This window comes from Felis catus, chromosome D3 (genome assembly GCF_018350175.1).
Source record: "Felis catus isolate Fca126 chromosome D3, F.catus_Fca126_mat1.0, whole genome shotgun sequence".
In the NCBI taxonomy this organism is placed as follows: domain Eukaryota; kingdom Metazoa; phylum Chordata; class Mammalia; order Carnivora; family Felidae; genus Felis; species Felis catus.
Genome location: NC_058379.1, coordinates 732107 through 749593, shown reverse-complemented (window position 1 = coordinate 749593; position 17487 = coordinate 732107). Strand labels below are relative to the sequence as shown.

The 17487-nt window shown below is 64.1% G+C and overlaps 1 protein-coding gene across 10 annotated transcripts in view; it reads left to right on the top strand.

The window, feature by feature from the left end:
* FBRSL1 (fibrosin like 1) overlaps positions 1-17487 on the top strand; it is a 79313-nt gene that overhangs the window by 57232 nt on the left and 4594 nt on the right. For 3 of the 10 annotated variants that reach the window (XM_023241242.2, XM_023241239.2, XR_002737111.2), the window contains 11 exons: positions 8502-8547; positions 11064-11385; positions 11464-11684; positions 12385-12453; positions 12624-12838; positions 13625-13675; positions 13867-13962; positions 14505-14573; positions 14742-14771; positions 14971-15042; positions 15925-16057. In XM_023241242.2, coding sequence (XP_023097010.1) covers positions 8502-8547; positions 11064-11385; positions 11464-11684; positions 12385-12453; positions 12624-12838; positions 13625-13675; positions 13867-13962; positions 14505-14573; positions 14742-14771; positions 14971-15042; positions 15925-16057 — 1324 coding nt within the window. Of the gene's footprint in view, positions 1-8501; positions 8548-11063; positions 11386-11463; positions 11685-12384; positions 12549-12623; positions 12839-13624; positions 13676-13866; positions 13963-14504; positions 14574-14741; positions 14772-14970; positions 15043-15924; positions 16058-17487 lie in introns of all 10 variants that reach the window. The other 7 variants (XM_023241241.2, XM_023241240.2, XM_023241245.2 and 4 more) reach the window with 7 other exon arrangements.

The window sequence follows — 17487 nt, the reverse complement described above, 5'->3', positions numbered from 1 at the left end:
TGCGCTGTCGTCCCCTCCCCCTCCTGCTTCCACGCAGGCCTCTCTGGGCCTCGGCAGCAAGCCCCTGGTGGACAAGAGTGATGGCAGGGCAGGGCAGGGCCCCACGCAGGCCCCTGGCCAACCTCGCCCCACGGAGGTCCACGCTCCTGTCACCACTGCCACCTGTCACCTCTGATGGAACAGTCCCGTCACCACCCACTCCCTTTGGCCGCCATACCACCTGGCTTGTCACAGCAGCTCCCAGCTGGGCTCCTTGCTCCCCCCGTCCCCCTCTCCCCCGCTAAAACCTGGAACCACTTCCTCTTGCTCCCTCAAGGCCCTGCCAGGTTGTTCCTGCCTCAGGACCTTAGTACTGGCTGTTAGCTGCCCGAGAAGAGCTCTTCCCCAGGGTTCCCCTCAGCTTGGTCCCCCGCATCTCTGCTCAGAGGCCCCTGATTGCAGGGGCTTCCCTGACAGCCACTCGGAGGAGGACACCCATCTATCTCCCCGCCCCGTTTGCCCTTCCTGCCCACCCTGTGTGCATCATCTTGCCTGTTTCCCTGAGCGTTGCCGGCTGCTCCCACTAGGCTGTAAGCAGGACCCAGGCCTGCCGATGGGCATTTATTTACACGCAGACTTGCGGGGGGCACCAGCTCTCTGTGGCCCAAGGGCCCGTCTTTCTGCATTCCATCCCCTCATCGGGGTCTCGGTCGCAAACCTAAGGGTTTCCTGTGGCTGCAGGGACAAGCTACCTGCACTTGGGGGCTGAACACCCCACAGACTGGTTACCTCACAGTTCTGGAAACCAGAACTCCAACACACGTCACGGGGTTAGGTCAAGGTGTGGCTGGGCTTGTCCCTCAGGCTCCAGGGAAGGATCCCTTCCCTGCCTCTTCTGGCCGCGGATGGCACCCACACTCCCGGCTCCTGGCCCTGCCTCAGTCTTCACAGCCACTGGGGTGGCATCTTCCCATCTCCCTCCACTTGTAAGGACCCTGTGATTACACCACCACCCCCAAATCATCTGCCCATCTCAAGGTCAGCTGGTTAGCAACCTTAATTCCACCCTGTCACGTGGGTACCTATTCACAGATTCATGGGGTTAGGGCATGACATCTCTCAGGGCTCTTTAGCTGCTGAACACGGAGAGGCAAATTGGGACACTCCACTGCCAGAGGCCTTGGAGCCAGAGCTGTGCCGGAGCCCATAACCCTCTGGGGCACGGTGTTGCAGGTGAGAGGCACACAAGCCCGCAGACACCCGCCTGGGAGGCAGAGCCCCGCCCCTGACTCTCCCACCAGGTCTGGCCTCTGCTGCCTTCCCAGAGGAAAAGAATGTCTTGGCTACACCCATGGAAAGCAGACTGCTGGGGTCCAAACCCCAGCTCTGCCCCCGAACAGCAGCAGGACTTCGGGTGGGTCACCTCGCGTCTCTACCCCAGTTTTCTCATCCGAATGGGGATGACAGGGTGTCCTTAACGGGTATAGGCATGAGGGCCTGGCGATTTCGTCGTCGCAAGGCATTTGGCGCCATGTCTGACCCGCAGCAGTGCTTGCTTTTTTTATGGCAGGAAACAGCAGGACTTTGGGGGAATGGCGTTAATTTGCGGGGAGAAGGGAATACATGTATTTGGTAAATAATTCAAACAGAACAAAAGGACTTAAGGCCCCCACCTGAGTGTCGCTGTTAGCCATTTATTCGGTACCCTTGGAGCTTTCCCGCGCCCTATTTAAATGTGTACGCTGTGGCTATTTAGCCGCTTTCTGAAAAGAAAGCTCGGGCCCCAGCGCATAGGATCCTGGAGCTGGTGACCGAGGGTGTCTCCCAGGGGCTACGCAGCACTCCCCCTCACTGGACTCAGACGCTGATTCTCACAGCCTGGGCCGGGTGTTTGCGAGTTCTGAGCCGCATCTTGGCGTCCCTGGACGTCCCACCAGAGCTGATCTCCTGGTGCCCCCGAGCGTGTGGGTTTGCGTGGATTCCCTCACAGCGCTTTTCGCGCTGGGAAGCTGTAACCCGCCGGTGCGCCCGGGTCAGGGCCCGCACCTACTGGGCGTCGCCAGGAGCGGTGGTTCCGCCTTGATCACAGGTGGGCTTCCTCCCACCGAGCGGCCAGGCGGCTCCGGCGGCGCGTGCTGCGCAGCAGACGTTTGCACGTAAAGTAACTGCTTGGATCCTTCCCCGCGGTGCATCCCCGTTTCGCAGGATGGTGAAACCGAGCCCCAGGGACGGCGGGGCTCACGTGGACGGCCGTGCGAGTTGTGTCCTCTTTCCTCGCGGCTCAGTGACTCAGTTTCCCCCTTTGTAAACTGGGCTTAGAAGCCGTGCAAAACTTGCCGCGGGTAGGAGGGGTCGGGCCCATAAAGTGCGCAGCAGAGCGGGCGCGGCGCGCGCCGACCCAGAAGCGGAGAGGGAGCGGCGAGGCCCCGACGGGTCTACGGCCCGGCGCGGGCAGATCCGCGCCTCGGGGCTGGATTAGTCGGGCCTGCCCGAGCCCCGCCCCCGTCCCGCCCCGCCCGCCCGCCCGCCCGCCCGCGCTCTCGCCGCCGCCTGCGCGCCCGCCAGCAGTGCGCCCGCCGCCGCCGCCAACGCCGCCTTCTCCGGCCCGCGCCGCGCCCGACGGCGCCGGGGGCCCAGCGCGCCCTGAGAGCCGCCCGGAGCGCGCCGAGGCGGCGCGGCGGACATGCGCGTCCCCGGCGCGGGCTCCGGCTAGGCAGGGCGCGCCGGGAGAGGGGCCACCTCGACGGGCAGAGGCGGCGGGGGCCCGCGCTCCGCCGCCCGCGTCCATGCCGCCCGGCTCCGGCTCCGGCTCTGGCCTGAGGACTAGCGGCAGCTGCCAGCACAGCGCTTCTGACCCGGGGCGCCCGCGGGGTGAGTGCGCGCTGGTGGCTCCGGGGAGGGATTCTGGACTTTGGGGGCCAGGGACAGGAGAGCGACCGCCCCCTCTAGAGGCGCGGGGGCCCAGGAGAGGCCCTCGGCGCTCTGCCCACCCCGTCTCTCCCGCGAGCCAGGCGCGCGGAGACCCCGTGTCTCTCCGGCGGCGCCCCCGCGGCCCACGTGGCGGCAGGCGGGCAGGGGGTGCATCCCCGCAGAGGGTCCTGGGCCTTGGCTGGCGGGGGGCTGGTGGGGCCCGCGGCGGAGGCGGGGCCGGGCGTCGTGGGGGACGCGCGCTTTTGTCTGCGCTCCGGCGGGGTCCCGGCCACCCCGGTTCCCGGCGCCCTCCGCGCTCACCTGCCCGGAGTTGGAGTTCTTTGTCTGGGGCGGGGCGCGGCCGGCGGAGGCTGTGCCGCGTGTCTGAGCCGAGGCTGCCCCGCGGGGTCGGGTCCTCGCAGACAAAGCGCGCCGTGACCTCCGCCTGCGGCCGGGATTGTGCACCCAGGGGGAGTTAGTGACGGGTTTTGACACTCACCCTAACGGGCGTGCCCCCTCCGCCGAGACCCTGAACCTGCAACCCGGAGACCTCCCACCTGTATTGTGGCCCTGAGTGACCCCTTCCTTCCACCCCCACACTGGCTCAGTGCCAGGTTTGGAGAAGATGTGACTGCCTGGGTCACGTCCCAGTAGATAATCCTTGGGAAGTTATTTGCACGGCTCTGGGGGCTGCCCACCCGCCTCGGGTCAGCTGGCCAGCTCCAGACCCCTCCTCCTGGAAGGGAAGGAACGGAGGGAGTGTGTGCTGGGTGGGATCCGGCAGGAGCGTGCGCCTGTTTGCCTGCCCTGGGAAGGGGGCTGGAACCTGGGCCACGGCCCTGCAGAGGTTGTGAGCGCCCAGCGTGCCTGCCATGTCTGTTTAGAGCCTTCCCAGATGGGCATGGCTGTGCCTGGCCAGATGTCCAGGCCCCTTCCCAGGATCCCTGCAGGGAATCAGTTCCCTCAACTTCCCCCAGCAAACTTTGACTTGGGTCCGTTGTGGCAGTTGGGGGTGTGGGGACCGGTTGGACCTAGGACAGTGGCCTCCCTTCCTGCCTCTGCCAGGCTGGCATCCAGGGTTGGGAGTGGTGGGGAAGGCCCTCCCCCCTCCCCCTCGCCTCTGCTCCCCTTGAATTTCCCAGAGCCTGTGCGCCACCTCCTGGCCCTGGGAGTGGGTACTCGAGCCCCAGGCCTTGAACTGAACCTGTGCGGCCTTAAGTGAACTTGCTCTCCTCCACCCCCCACCCCCACCCCAGGCTGGGACCCCTGGTCAGCCGGCCTGTGCTGGCTCTAGGCACCGCGGAGGGGGCGCCGCTGGAGCCTGAAGAGAGCAGGCGGTGCAGCCAGTTGGGTCCCAGATCAGGGAGGGGGCCCGGGGTGAGGTCTCCCACAGCCCTGCAGGGTGTGGTTGGGGGCAGAGTGTTGAAGTCTGGGAGTGACTTGTGCTGGCTGACTTAATGATAGAAGGTGCTCTTAGCTTTGTGAGGAATCAGCTTGTGAGCATGTTCCCAAGCCCTGGTAAGGGCCACAGCGGGACGCTGTCGCTCCAGCACTGCTGTGTGGCGCTACAGGACCTCCTCCTTGGGTCGTGGTGAGGTCCGGTTCAGGACGAATGGGGGTCTTTGGGCAGGCCCTGCATCAGACACCTGGCCTCACGCCTGCACGCGCAGAGGTGGGGCCACACTTGCCATAAAGCGGCCTGGCGTGAGCCACCCTCGCCCTGGTCCCGGGGCGTCGTCACTTTGCAGACGTCCCAGGATCCGGGTGGGCTGGGGGCCGGCGCCGCTGGTCTCCTGGGCTGCACTGCCCCCTCCCCACCAGGGCTGACGGCCCGCAGCATCTTGCCCCTGCAGCCCCCCCAGCTCTGGTGGACTCCCCACCCCCATTGGGACGCCTCACCAGGTAGAATGTGCTAGAAAAAGCACACTGGCAAGGAAACAAACTTGGAAGGAGGTCACGGCTGTGGTGCCCCCGTGCGTGAGTGCAGCGCGTCCTGCCGGGCTGGCGGTGGGTCAGGAGGTCGCACGCGGCCTCCGTGGTCTGGCGGGCCAGGCAGGAAGGACCCTTCCCAGCACTGCTGGCCGCACCCGCCTTCCTCGTCTGGGACTCTGCTGCCTTGGGGGCCCACCTGCCAGGGGGCCTCCTCCTTGGCCACCGCGAGCTCCACGACAGTGCATGGTGTGAGGCGTCCTGGTGCAGGGGCCCAGCTCCTGGCACGCCAGCCTGTGTTGTGGGGTGCACTCACCGCTCTCTTTTCTTCCTGGTACCGGGACACGATTAGAAAGGGCTAACCTCCTTCCGGTGTGCTCGTGAAGTGTCGCGCCGACACGTTTCATCTCGCATCTGTGGTTCCGTGTTTCACGTTTACATCCCTGGTCGGTCTGGGCGGGGTGAAACGGGGGTCTCGGCTTCCCCTTTTCCCAAGCAGCAAGCTCCCGTCACACACCGTTCGTTTGAACGACGTGCCCTTTCCCCACAGACTAGCAGCGTCCGGCCTGGGTCCCACTTGGGCCTGGGTCTGTTTTGGATTCTTGTCTCTGTTCTGTCTACCAGTGGGCCTATTCTCGGGTCAGTGCCACATCTTGTGACTGTCCGGCACCATAATTCACCTGCCATGAGGTGCTCTTATTTTTTTGAAAAGTTTATTTATCTTTGGGCGCCTGGGTGGCTCAGTCGGTTGAGCGTCCGCCTCTTGATTTTGGCTCAGGTCGTGATCTCACGGTTCGTGAGGTCAGGCCCCATGTGGGGCTCCAGCAGCACAGAGCCAGCTTGGGATCCTTTCTCTCCCTCTGGCTGCCCCTCCCCCACTTGCACTCTGTCTCTCTCAAAAGAAAAAGAAAACTAAAGAGGGGCACCTGGGTGGCTCAGTTGGCTGAGTGTCCAACTTTGGCTTGCGGTCCGTGAGTTCAAGCCCCGCATCGGGATCTGTACTGACAGCTCAGAGTCTGGAACCTGCTTCGGATTCTGTGTCTCCCCCTTTCTCTGCCCCTCCCCTGCTCATGCTCTGTCTCTTTCTCAAAAATAAACGTTATAAAAAATTTTTTAAAGTTTATTTCTCTTTAAGAGAGAGCACGAGTTGGGGAGGGGGCAGAGAGAGAGGGAGACACAAACCGAAGCAGGCTCCAGGCTCTGAGCTGTCGGCACGGGGCCTGTTGCGGGGCTCAAACCCACACACCGTGAGATCGTGATCTGAGCTGAAGTTGGGTGCATAACTGATTGAGCCCCGCAAGCGCCCCAAAGCACTCCTGTTTTAAATGTACAGTTTAATGCACTTTGACAGATACACGTGTTTATGTTTCCACCACCACAGTGAGATAGAGAACGTTTTCATTGGTCCAGAAAGCTCCCTTAGTGGGTTTTTAAATTTTGTGTTTAATACACATAACAAAATTTGGCATCTTCACCATTTTTAAGTGCACAGTTCAGAGGCATTAAAAGCACATTCACACTGCTGCACGGCCTCCGCCACCGTCCACCTCAGGACTCTCGTCACCTTTAAAGCAGACACTGTCTCTCCTAAACGTTAACTCCCCGGCCCCCCCCCCCCCCCCGGCAACCCTGTTACTCCGTGCGGCTCTGACCCCTCGGATAAGCGGGATCTGACGTCCTCTGAGCAGATCCCACGGTGTTCGTGCTGGACTGGCCTGTCTCAGCATCGTGTCGTCAGGGTCCATCCATGTTGCTGCACGTGTCAGAACTGCCTGCCTTTTTAGGGCTGGTTGCGAAAATGGACCACATTCTGTGTGTCCATACATCTGCTGATGGACACCGGGCCGTTTGTCGGCTGCTGTGAAGACTCTGCTCTCGGTTTGGGGGAGTGCGTATCCAGAAGTGGGATCGCGGTATCCTGTGCTAATTCCGTGTTCCATCTCCCGAGGAGCCTCTGTCCCGTCCTCTACGGTGGCTGCACCTTTTCCTTTTCCCCCCAGCAGTGTGCGGGGATCCTGGTTTCTCTACATGCTCCCCGGCACCAGGTGTTCCCTGGTTGTCATAGCGGCTGGCCTCGTGCCCTCCGATGTCACCGCCCGGCCACACCCACCAACAGCAGCCGGTGGGAGTGCGGCCCAGGGCCTCTGCGCACGCTGGAGAGGCAGTGGTCCTGCAGCCAGGGGGCACGCGGGTTGGGGCGATGGCTGAAGACCTCAAGGTTTCCTTTTGGGCTGATGAAAATGTCCTAAGCCTCACCGAGGGGACAGTGCTGTGAATACACTAAAACCGCTGAATTGTCACCTTTGACAGGTAAACTGTGTGGCACGTGAGTTTTAGCTCAGTGAAGCTGTTTTTATTTTAATTTTTAACTCTGAAATCGAGACTCGAGATGAGATCAAGAGGCGGACATTTAACCAACTGAGCCACCCAGACGCGCCACCAGTGAAGCTTTTTTTTAAAAAAGGCAACTAGTGGGGTGCCTGGCTGGCTTGGTTGAAAGAGCATGCGACTCGTGGTGATCTCGGGGTTGTGAATTCGAGTCCCACGTTGGGTGTAGAGATTACTTAAAAATAAAATCGTTAGGGGCGCCTGGGCGGCTCAGTCAGTTAAGCATCTGACTCTTGATTTCGGCTCGGGTCACGACCTCACAGTTCGGGAGTTTGAGCCTCACGTCAGGCTCTGTGCTGAATCCTGTTTGGGATTCTTTCTCTCTCCCCTCCCCCACTCGCTCTCTCTCAAAATAAATAAATCTGTGATTTAAAAAAAATAAAATCTGTAAAAAAAAATCAAGTAGCAAAAAAAGGTCTAGTCAGGGCAGTCTATTTTTTAAAAAATTTTTTTTTAGCGTTTATTTATTTTTGAGACCGAGAGAGACAAAGCATGAACGGGGGAGGGTCAGAGAGAGGGAGACACAGAATCCGAAACAGGCTCCAGGCTCTGAGCTGTCAGCACAGAGCCCGACACGGGGCTCGAACTCACGGACCGCAAGATCGTGACCTGGGCCGAAGTCGGCCGCTTAACCGACTGAGCCACCCAGGCGCCCCTAGTCAGGGCAGTCTTAATGGAGCTCCTTCCCATGAGCCATGGCAAAGTTCTCCACACAGGACCACGTCCTCACCCCAATATCCTGCAACCCTGCGTGCATGTGGGTGTCTCCCCAGGAGGAGAAAGTCATAGGTGGGGTCCATCAGAAACCACTTGGAGTGGAATGCTCCTCCCTGGACAGCCGATACCTCGTCACAGCCATGGTCCCCAGACCTGTGACTTGGGCCACACTGTGACCGCATTTTGTCCCGCGGCCCATTCGGTCCCAGGCTCTGCTCCCTCCTCCAGGCCCAGGCCCGGCGGAGTCATCGGGTTCCTGGGTCTAACACTGCCAAGAGACACCCAAGTCCCAGGTCCCAGCTCCCCACTGGCAGGGCCACCCTGAGCCCCCACATCTCTGCTGAGCAGGGCGTCCTTGGTTCACAGGCTGAGTGACCTGTGTGCCCACTTGCTCAAAGCTGGGCCTGGGCATACTCGCCCTCCTATGTGGAGGCTGTGGGCACAGGAGGACACATTCTTCCCAGCCCTCGCAGGCACAAAACCTGCCCAGACCTGTTTCCTGGGGGCAGGGGTAAGAGCCTAGTTCACCCCCGGCCCTCAGTCCCCTCTAGTTTCTGATCCTCCTCTCTGTCTTCCAGGCATCTGTGGGCTCCGAGAAGCTCTTTGCCCCAGCAGCCGATAAAGGTAAGCACGTTCCTTAGCTTCACCTCCTGGCCTCTAGGAAGGGACAGGACACACTGTCATCATTGGAGGGGGCAGTGGGCCCCTCAGGGCAAGAGAGTGGGCTCCAGGTTAGGCGCTATTGTGGGTTGGATTCTGGGGATGCAGAGCCTGAGGCAGGAGTTAGGTGCTATGATTTACAGCCCCCCAGAGAAAGCCACAAGGAATGCAGAAGTCAGGATCAGGGCCAGCCCTGGAAGAGTGGTTCCCAAAGTGGGGTTCCTGCCCTTTCCCCGGGACTGTTAGTAGTGCACGTTCCCAGACCCTCCCCCAGGCTCATGGGGTCAGGTGTTCTGGGGACAACTGGCAGGTCATGGTTTGGGGCCTGCTGAGGCACCCCTGCCACAGTGTAGGCTGGCCACCAGCGCCACCACTGCGTACGTGACTCACACTGACATGAAGTGACTAGATTCCCTGCACAGCAGCCCTTCCTCTGGCCGGTAGCCCCATGCGGGTGGCACAGGTGCACAGCATTTCATGGTGCCCCAAAGCTGTCCTGGGCAGCACTGCTCCGGAGAGTGAACGCCCCAGCATCCAGCCATTCAAGGCCAGGAGGGGCCTTTGTAATCCAGCCTGCCAGTACCAGCTGTGGCCCAGGGGGGATCACTGGACCCAGCACGGAGAGGGGGCCCTTTTGCTTGGAAGACTGCCTCCAGATGTGACTGCACAGGACGGGCTTTGCGGCACATGCAGACGGGCGTCCTCAGCAACAGGTCCCATGCAGCAGGACACAGCCTCCACGTGCTTTCAAGTGGAGAAGGCTCGTCCTCGAGTCAGCATTTCAGCCAAGCATCCAGGGTCGGGGATGCCAGACAGGTCCAGGGAGAGAAAGGCACTCTGCTGGCATTTCACATGGGGGGTAACACAGAACCGTCTCCTTTTCAACAAACGATCACAAACTGGGCGGCTCAAGACGGACAGACACTTACCCTCTCAACAGGTTTGGAGACCAGAAGTCTGAGGTGAAGGTGTTGGCAAGGCCACACTCTGAAAACTCTGAGGTTCCTTCCTGCCTCTTCGACTTCTGGGGGTCTCTGGGCTTGTGGCCGTATCCCTCCCACCTCCCTGGCTGCCGCCTCCTTTTCTCTTACAAGGGCACTCATCCCTGGATTTAGAGTCCACCCCATTCCAGACTGATGTCATCTCAGAATTCTTAGCTTGGTGACATCTGCAAAGACCCTTTTTCCAAATTCAGTCACATCAGCAGGTAGTAGGGATTACAGCTTGGACACAGTTTTTTGGCACAGTTCAGCCCGCTGCCAGGTCCCTCACTGCTGCAGGCAGAGCTCAGGAAACCAGTCGAGGCCTTGAGGGGCCTCGGCAGGTGCACACCAGGGGTGATCAAGAGTCGCTCATGCTTTCCCAGTGAGGGGAGAGGCTCCAGGAGGGCCAGAGGGTTGGGGCCACCGGTCTGCATGGCCCACACCTGCCTCTTCGGTGGCTGCTCTCACTGTGCAAGGGGCCGGCCCCCGCAGGCTGTTGTGCGTGGGCAGAGGCCGTGCCGTGACCCATGGGGCTGAAGCCAGCAGTGCTCCCTCCCCGTTCTCATGGCAGTGCTAGCGGCGGTGGCCTCCCCCTGGTTCTGCCCCTGAGCAAACAGATGAGGTGGTGGCTCCGGAGGGAGATGTCACTGTAGAGGACGCAGGAGGAGCCATTTCCTGCTGCCGCCTGTTTCTGCCGGGGGAAGAGACTTCCCAGCAGTTCCAGCAGAGTCCTCGGGTCTTGCTGCTGGCCTGGGTCCCACAGCCATGTGGCTGCAGGGGGGGATGGGCCCCTGGAGGACGTGAGGTCCGCCAGCAGCCCAAACAGGGTGACCACACTCAGCGACCTGATTTCCACTCCTGGGAAACTGGGCTGCCATCCCCTCGAGGCAAAGCCTCCTCTGGCCTGGACACATGCCCTCTGCCTAGCCTGCTTAGGGTATTTCTTAACCTACTGGGCCCCCGGGGCATGTAACCTGAGACACTGCCTGGAAAGGAGGGTTTGGAGTGCGTAGGCGGCAGTTCAAGGTCATGAGCACACCTGAGCACAAACGCTGGGTTCCCAGGGAGCGGACTCAGGTGGACCTGCCCGGGTAGGTGATGAGGGACAGCGGATGTTGGGGGGGGGGGTGCAGCAGCTCCCTCCCCCCAGGTCATGGGCCTAGAGAGGGCTCAGGCTATGGGTCACCCGGGTGGTTCCAGAAAAAAGGCCACTAGCATGCGTGTCGCTCGGTCGCAAGGGCAACAAGTGAAGGTGCAGCCGAGGCAGGAAGCACAGGTTCGGGGCCGGAGCTCTGCTGGGGCCGATCCTGTGCTGCCCTTCGTCTCCCTTCCGTGAAGTGGGGTCGTGAGGCCCGCGCAGGGATTGCTGCGGGCCCTCTGCGCGGGCAGCCCTCCTCCCCAGCTCCCCAGCCGCAGCCGCAGCCCCAGCCCCGCGCGCTGGGGCGAGGGCAGGACCTCGCCGCCTGGGCCCAGCTCACTCCGCCCTCTCTCCCGCAGGCCCCGCGCTGGGCGAGGAGGCCGAGGCCAAGGCCGGGGCGCCGCCCAAGGTCTCAGGCCTGGAGCGCAGCCGTGAGCTGAGCGCGGAGCCGCCGCCCTTCCTGCCTGCCGTGCGCAGCCCCGCACCCCCCGCCGGCCCCGCGCCGGACGCCCCGGCCAGCCCGCCGGTCAAGAAGGAAGCCCCCGCCCTGCCCCGCCTCACCCCGCAGCCGCCGCCAGCGCCCCCGCAGCCCCGCGCCCCGCTCCCGACGCACGTGCCTCTGCCCCTGGGCGCCTTCGCGGGCCCCGGCCAGGCCGCGCACAACGGCCTGCACAGCCTCAGGTGGGCGGGGTCGGGGGCGGGCCGGGGGGCGGGGCCGCGCGGCCCCCGCGCGCAGCCGCTGAGCCCTCGTCCCCGCAGCAGGAGCAGCAGCGCCAGCAGCAGCGCCAGCCTCGGGCTCGCGAAGCACGCGTCCCTGTCGCCTCTCGGGCCGGGCCCCCACCTGTCTACCTCACACTTGGCGCTCCGCTCGCAGGCCCAGCACCAGCACCACGCGGCGGCCATGTTCGCCGCCCCCCCGACACTGCCCCCGCCCCCGGCGCTGCCGGCCAACAGCCTGGTCATCCCAGGACACCCTGCCGGTAGGTGCTGGCTGGGGCCGGGGTCGCTGTCCCCCTCCACTCTGATCCTGGCCTCTGGGCAGGTGGGGAGGCCTCGCCCCGGGGAACGGGTGCCGTCTCCTGAGGCCCCACCCCGCACCTGCTGAAGGACCCCATGGACAGATGGCAGGGCTCTGGGCCCCGCAGGCTGCCTTTCCCAAGGGGGCCCCACCGCCCAGTACAGACGCGGCGTCCTGCCTTCACCTGGGTCGGGCACGCGGCCACACCGGAGCCCCCGGCTCTGCCCCGAGCCCTGGCCAGGCCCGGTCAAGGGGAGGGGCGCCTGGAGCTGCTCCACTGCCAATAGATACTTCCAGGACCTGCTCGTCCCTGGTGTGGCAGGGTCTGTGGGGGGCGTGTAGAGCGCATCCTGGAGTAGGAGGGTCTCCAGGTGAACCGCGGCCGTCTGGCCTCTCTCTCCCCGTTTGGTTCCGGCAGGGCGCCCCTTCAAGGCCGAACCTTGGGTCATTGAAGACTTCTTTTTCCCATGGGTCTTGTTTCCAAGTTCTTTTTATGATTCTGAGCGGCCCAACTCAGGTCTGGGGCAGCTCCGTGCCCTGGAATGGGACCAGGATGCTGGGCTGGGGGGTGGGGGTGGGGGTGGGGGCGGCGGGGCAGGGCTCCCCTGTGGCCGGCTCTGGGGGCCCCCCCGGCGGCTCACGGTGTTCTTTCTTGCCTTTAGATGCCAGCCTGTTGATCTCATTCAGCCAGCCAATCATGTATTGCCAGCCTCATTCGGGGATTCTGATTGGTACTTGGTCACAGGCACCTCTCTTACCTCCACCCTGGGGCCCGCACCTAGCGAGCGGCCACCACGGCTTGGCCTGCCGAAACCGGGAGTGCCAGGTGACTATCCGCCTCGCCCCGCCGGGAGCCCGCGGCCGACGTGCCTCTCCGTCTCTCTCTCTTTTTCTCTTGTAGATCACGAGCTGCTCAGGCAAGAGCTGAACGCGCGTTTTCTGGTCCAGAGCGCTGAGCGGCCCGGCGCCCCCCTGGGCCCGGGGGCTCTGCTGCGGGCGGAGTTCCACCAGCACCAACACACACACCAGCACACACACCAGCACCAACACACATTTGCCCCCTTCCCCGCGGGGCTGCCCCCGACGCCGCTCCTGCAGCCCGCCGCACCCCCGCCGGTGCGTAGGCCCTCCCACCCCCCCGCGCGCGCGGGCGGACGGGCGGGGGCGGCCCGGGCGGCGGGACACACAGCAGGCACACGCAGACGCTCTCCGCACGCACGCAGGCCGGCGCCGGCCCTTGCCGTCCATCTGTCCCTCTGGCCCCTCCCTCTGGCCCCCCTCTGGGTGACGTCACGTCATGAGGTTTCCTGTCCTGGGTTCGGGCGGGTGCCCCACATCCACACAGGTGACGTGGCCTTGGGGCCAGTTGTGCCCACACAGGGTCTGCAAGTCTCGGTTTGCAGCAGGTCCAGAGACTGAGGGCTGAGGGGCCGGGGAACCAGGATGCCCTCCCGTGGGGCCTGGGGCTTCCTCTCATGAGCCAGCTGCTGTGTGGGGCAGAGTCTACCCCCACCAGGCTTTGCTGGGGGCCTGGGGGCGTCTCACTGCTTGACCACTGGCCCTGCCCCCCCCCCCTCCCGACCCCTGTCATGGCTGCAGCACCTCCTGGGCCTCAGGAATAGATTCAGAGTGTCCAGACCGGCCAGTTTGCAACTCCCACAGTGGGACCATTAGAACAGGGGCCCCTTACTTAGATCCACCCAGTTTGAGAACCTGAGCCCAAGAGGCCAGTTCAAGGCTGTTGGAAATGCCCTCAGGGAGACAGCTGGCCGCAGACTACCAGCTGCAGGAGGCAGGACAGCCATCCGGGCCACTGCCTGGCCAACGGGGGCGCGGGTGCTGGGCCCCGTGGAGGGTGTGGGCAGGCTCGGGAGGCCTCACGTCCACCTCTTTCCCTTCCAGTTTGACAAATACGCGCCCAAGCTGGACAGCCCCTACTTCCGACATTCCAACGTGAGTGTCCTTCGTGGTCACTGCCCTGGTCCATGGGCTGGAGGGGGCGGGTGAAGGGTGGAGCCACGCCTACCCAGAGGCCTTGTCAGGGCACCTTCTGCCGGGTGCAGGGGGCCGGGCCCCACAGCCCCCACCCGGGATGTCCGTGCTCCTAGCGGGGCCCCCGGAACGCTCCCGTCTTTCTCTTGCAGTTTTTCCCATCCTTCTCTTCTGCCATCCCCGGACTGCCCACCCTGCTCCCACACCCGGGCCCCTTTGGGTCCCTACAGGGTGCTTTTCAGCCCAAGGTACCAGCTGCTCCTGGGGTGGGACAGGGTTCAGGGCACAGCGGGAGGCCCCGCCACGCAGTCACGTGCTGCGATCCAAGTGTGGGGGTGAGCCACCGTTCCGGGTGGGATGCGTCTGTGCAGCCCCGCAGCGGGACCCCCAGTCTAGACGGCAGCAGGGTGGGGCACCAGGGGACGGCGGGAGCCATGCTTCACGCATGCTTACTCCTCAGCCGGGCATGCTCAAGGGCAGGGTGAGGAGGACCAGGGCAGAGGTGAGGTCGTGTGGGGTGGCCGCTACGGGGCTGTCTGTGCCACAGGAGGCCCCGGGCAGGACTGGGCTTGCTTCTCTGACCCTCCCTGAAGCCGGGCTGTTTCAGCCCCCCAACCCAGGCATGGCTGTGTCGGGATCCCCTTCCTACCTTTGCAGAAGCCCTTGGGCTGAGGATGTAGGAACCCAGGCCTCCCCTTGTGGGGTGGTGGGGGGGGGGGGGGGCAGTGTGGAAGGTGGACTTGGGCACCTGGGGTCTGCAGCTGTCTCACACCCCGTTCTCTCCCTTCAGACTTCAAACCCAATCGAGGTAACGGGTCGAGCCAGTGCTGTTCACACCCTCCTCCAGAAAGCCCCCGGGGTAGGTGCGACAGTGCCCGACCCTCCCTGCGGTCACCCCAGCCAGCCCGGTGCCCCTCGCTGGGGGAGGGGGTGGCTGCTGTGGGGCATGTCCGTCCCCCACCGCCAGCCCTGAGACCCGGCCACCCTCAGAGCCTGGACCTAACTCTTTGTTCTCTCTCAACGGTAGGTATCTGACCCGTACCGGACGGCAGTCAGGGTGAGTGTGTGGCACACGTCCGCGTGGACGTGCACGCCTCCTTGGGAGGAAGGGGTCTCGGGGAGGCTCGCAGCTGGGGAGGATCCTGGGTTCCGCCTGCATGGCCACAGGGGTGCCTGTGCCGGCAGGACTCTGGGGGGGGGGGCAGGGTGAAGAGGTCCCCGCTGTGCAGCTGAGTGTGTGGCCCGCCCCGTCACAGAAACCCGGCAAGTGGTGTGCCATGCACGTGCAGATCGCCTGGCAGATCTATCGCCATCAGCAGAAGATGAAGGTGAGCGCCAGCTGCCCCTGCTGCCGACGGGCAGAGCGCCAGGGCGTCCCTGCTGCGCCCTTGTCTGGCTGGGGACCACGCAGGAGGACCCCAGGCTGCGGTTAGGGAGGGGTGGGTGGTGCCAGCTGGGGGACCCGCCCCCACCCCGCCTCCACACATCTCTGGTCACACACGCCACCTCCATGCACGGCTTTCAAAAACCATCACGTCCCGGGGGCTACGAGAAGTCGGCAGGGGCTTGGGCTTGCCACGAGACATGGGTGCTGCCCTCCGCAGGTGTCCTGGCGTCACCCTGGGGGCGGGGAAGGGGCGGGGCGGCCTCCACACGCAGCAGCACTGTGGGGGTGCCCCCGCCTGGGCTGGGGTTCCCTCCCCCGTCACACCGAGCGTGCCCCCGCTTCCCCGATGGGGAGCCGGAGGCTGGCAGGGCCGCAGGGGCTGCGGGACCACAGCGGAACCAGGAAGCGCTCACCCGGCCCCCGTGCCTGGTGTGGCCTTCAGCGCTGAGGCGCGGGCTTTCTCGGTTTAAATTAGATAAATTTAAACGTCACTAGTGATGCCAAATTCAGTCACGGGGGAGCTTTTGAGCATATTTAAAGCAACGTAGGTACGTTTCAGCTCAGCTTTGCAAAATCTTAACCCAGGTAAGGTATTTCCAACGAAAAGGCAACATCCAAATCGAGATCTGCATTAGCGTAAAACACACAGCTTCCAAAGAGCAGTTCACGAAACACCTCCTGCACCCGGCACGCGTTGTCACGGCCGCACGCCGTGCTGAGTCACGAGGCCTCACTGGGACCAGTGCCCAGGTAGCGTCACACGCTTGGTGGCGGTCAGGGGCTGACCAGGCCACAGGCCCAGCGCACGCTCTGTCCCTTTCAGCAGGTGCAGCTGGAGCCCCACAAGCTGGAGGTGGGCGCCAAGCTGGACTTGTCCAGCAGACCCCCCGCCCCGGGCGTGTTTGCCGGATTGCAGTACCCGCAGGAGCTGGCCCGGCCCCTCTTCTCCGGCTCGGGTAAGGCGCCCCGTCCAGAGCACGAGGAAAGGGGGTGTCCGGCGGGCAGGGGCGCTTTTGCCTGTTCCCTCTGGCCGGTCTCGGAGCAGGACCCCTCTAGACGCTTCGGCCGCGTTTGTTTTCCTCACGCTGCAAGTCTGCCCCGCCCTGCCGTCCGGCGGTCTCTGCCGCTTGCCCCGGCTCTCCCTCGTCCCTGCTGAGGCCAGGAGGGCCGGGGGTCCTCCCGGCACCCAGGCTGCCCCTCCCCCAGCCCCGCCTCCCTCTCAGGAAGGCCTACCGCCTTCCTCAGAACGGCAGGACCCTGCCCCGAGAATTCCCGCGTCCGCCCTGCACTGGCCTGCCGTGCTGGGGCCCCAGGAGCACCCCTAGGTTCGAGGGTCACGAGGAGCCCTTCCACCTCAGTAGAGGTCACCCCCACAGCTAGCACGTGTCACAGGGGAGGGACGCAGCACGTGGGCGAAGGGGAGAGGCGTGTGGGGCGAGATCAGCGGAAGCCAGGCGCAGGGCTCGCTGTCCTGTGGGGTCCCGGGAAAACACGTGCTTCACAGGGGAGCCCACGGACCCAGAGGCCAGAGTGTTTGTGGGCACCTTGGCCCGCACACACCCAAACCACACCTCCCAGGAGGGCGGTGCTCCGTGTGAACCAGGGTCTGCACGAGTGAGCGAGGTTCAGGAGGGACTCCTGTCCGAGAAAGGAGAGAAACCTCCCTCCTGAGACCCGAGCTCCCGGCCTCACGAGCAGGCCTTTCCCGGGTCGGCTGCCTCGGCCCAGGCTGTGTGCGCTCCCACGCGGTTCTCGTGCCTCCTCAGGGACGGGCAGCCGGTCCAGAGAGCCCGCCCTGAACACTCTCCTCCACCCCCCTCCCCCCCCCCGTCTTCACGCAGGCCCACCTCCACCCGCAGCCAGGTCGCACGGACACGCGTGGACAGTCAGGGGGGGCCCGTCAGCAGGCTGGGTGGATGGGCGCGGCAGGGTCCCCCGGGCTGGCCGCACAAGCATGGTGGCTCGTCTCGGCCCCTGGCTCCAACGCACTGGCGTTCTGCAGACCCCGTCTGGGCTTCAGTCCCTGGAGCCCCCGGGACGCGAGCTGGGTGTGCTCAGGAGCCTGGGCTCCCCATTCGGCCCCGCCCACACGCCCAGGACACGCCCCCCACAAGGGGCGCCCTCCGAGGCTATGGCTGGGGGATTCCCTCTCTGCCGCTGCCCTCCCCCCGCCCCCCGCCAAACAGCATGAGCTGGAAGCCTGCCCGTTGACTTGGTGGCCTTTTCTCGCTGCCTGTGTTCTTTGCAGGCGACGGTTCACCCCCACGCTGGTGTTGGGCTTCGTCAGCCCTGGGCCAGCCACTTCTCGTTTCCTGATTTCCTGTTTGATTTCTTTGGCCCGGGGGTCATTCAGGACTGGGTTTAGCTTTCTGGTGGGGGAGCTCCG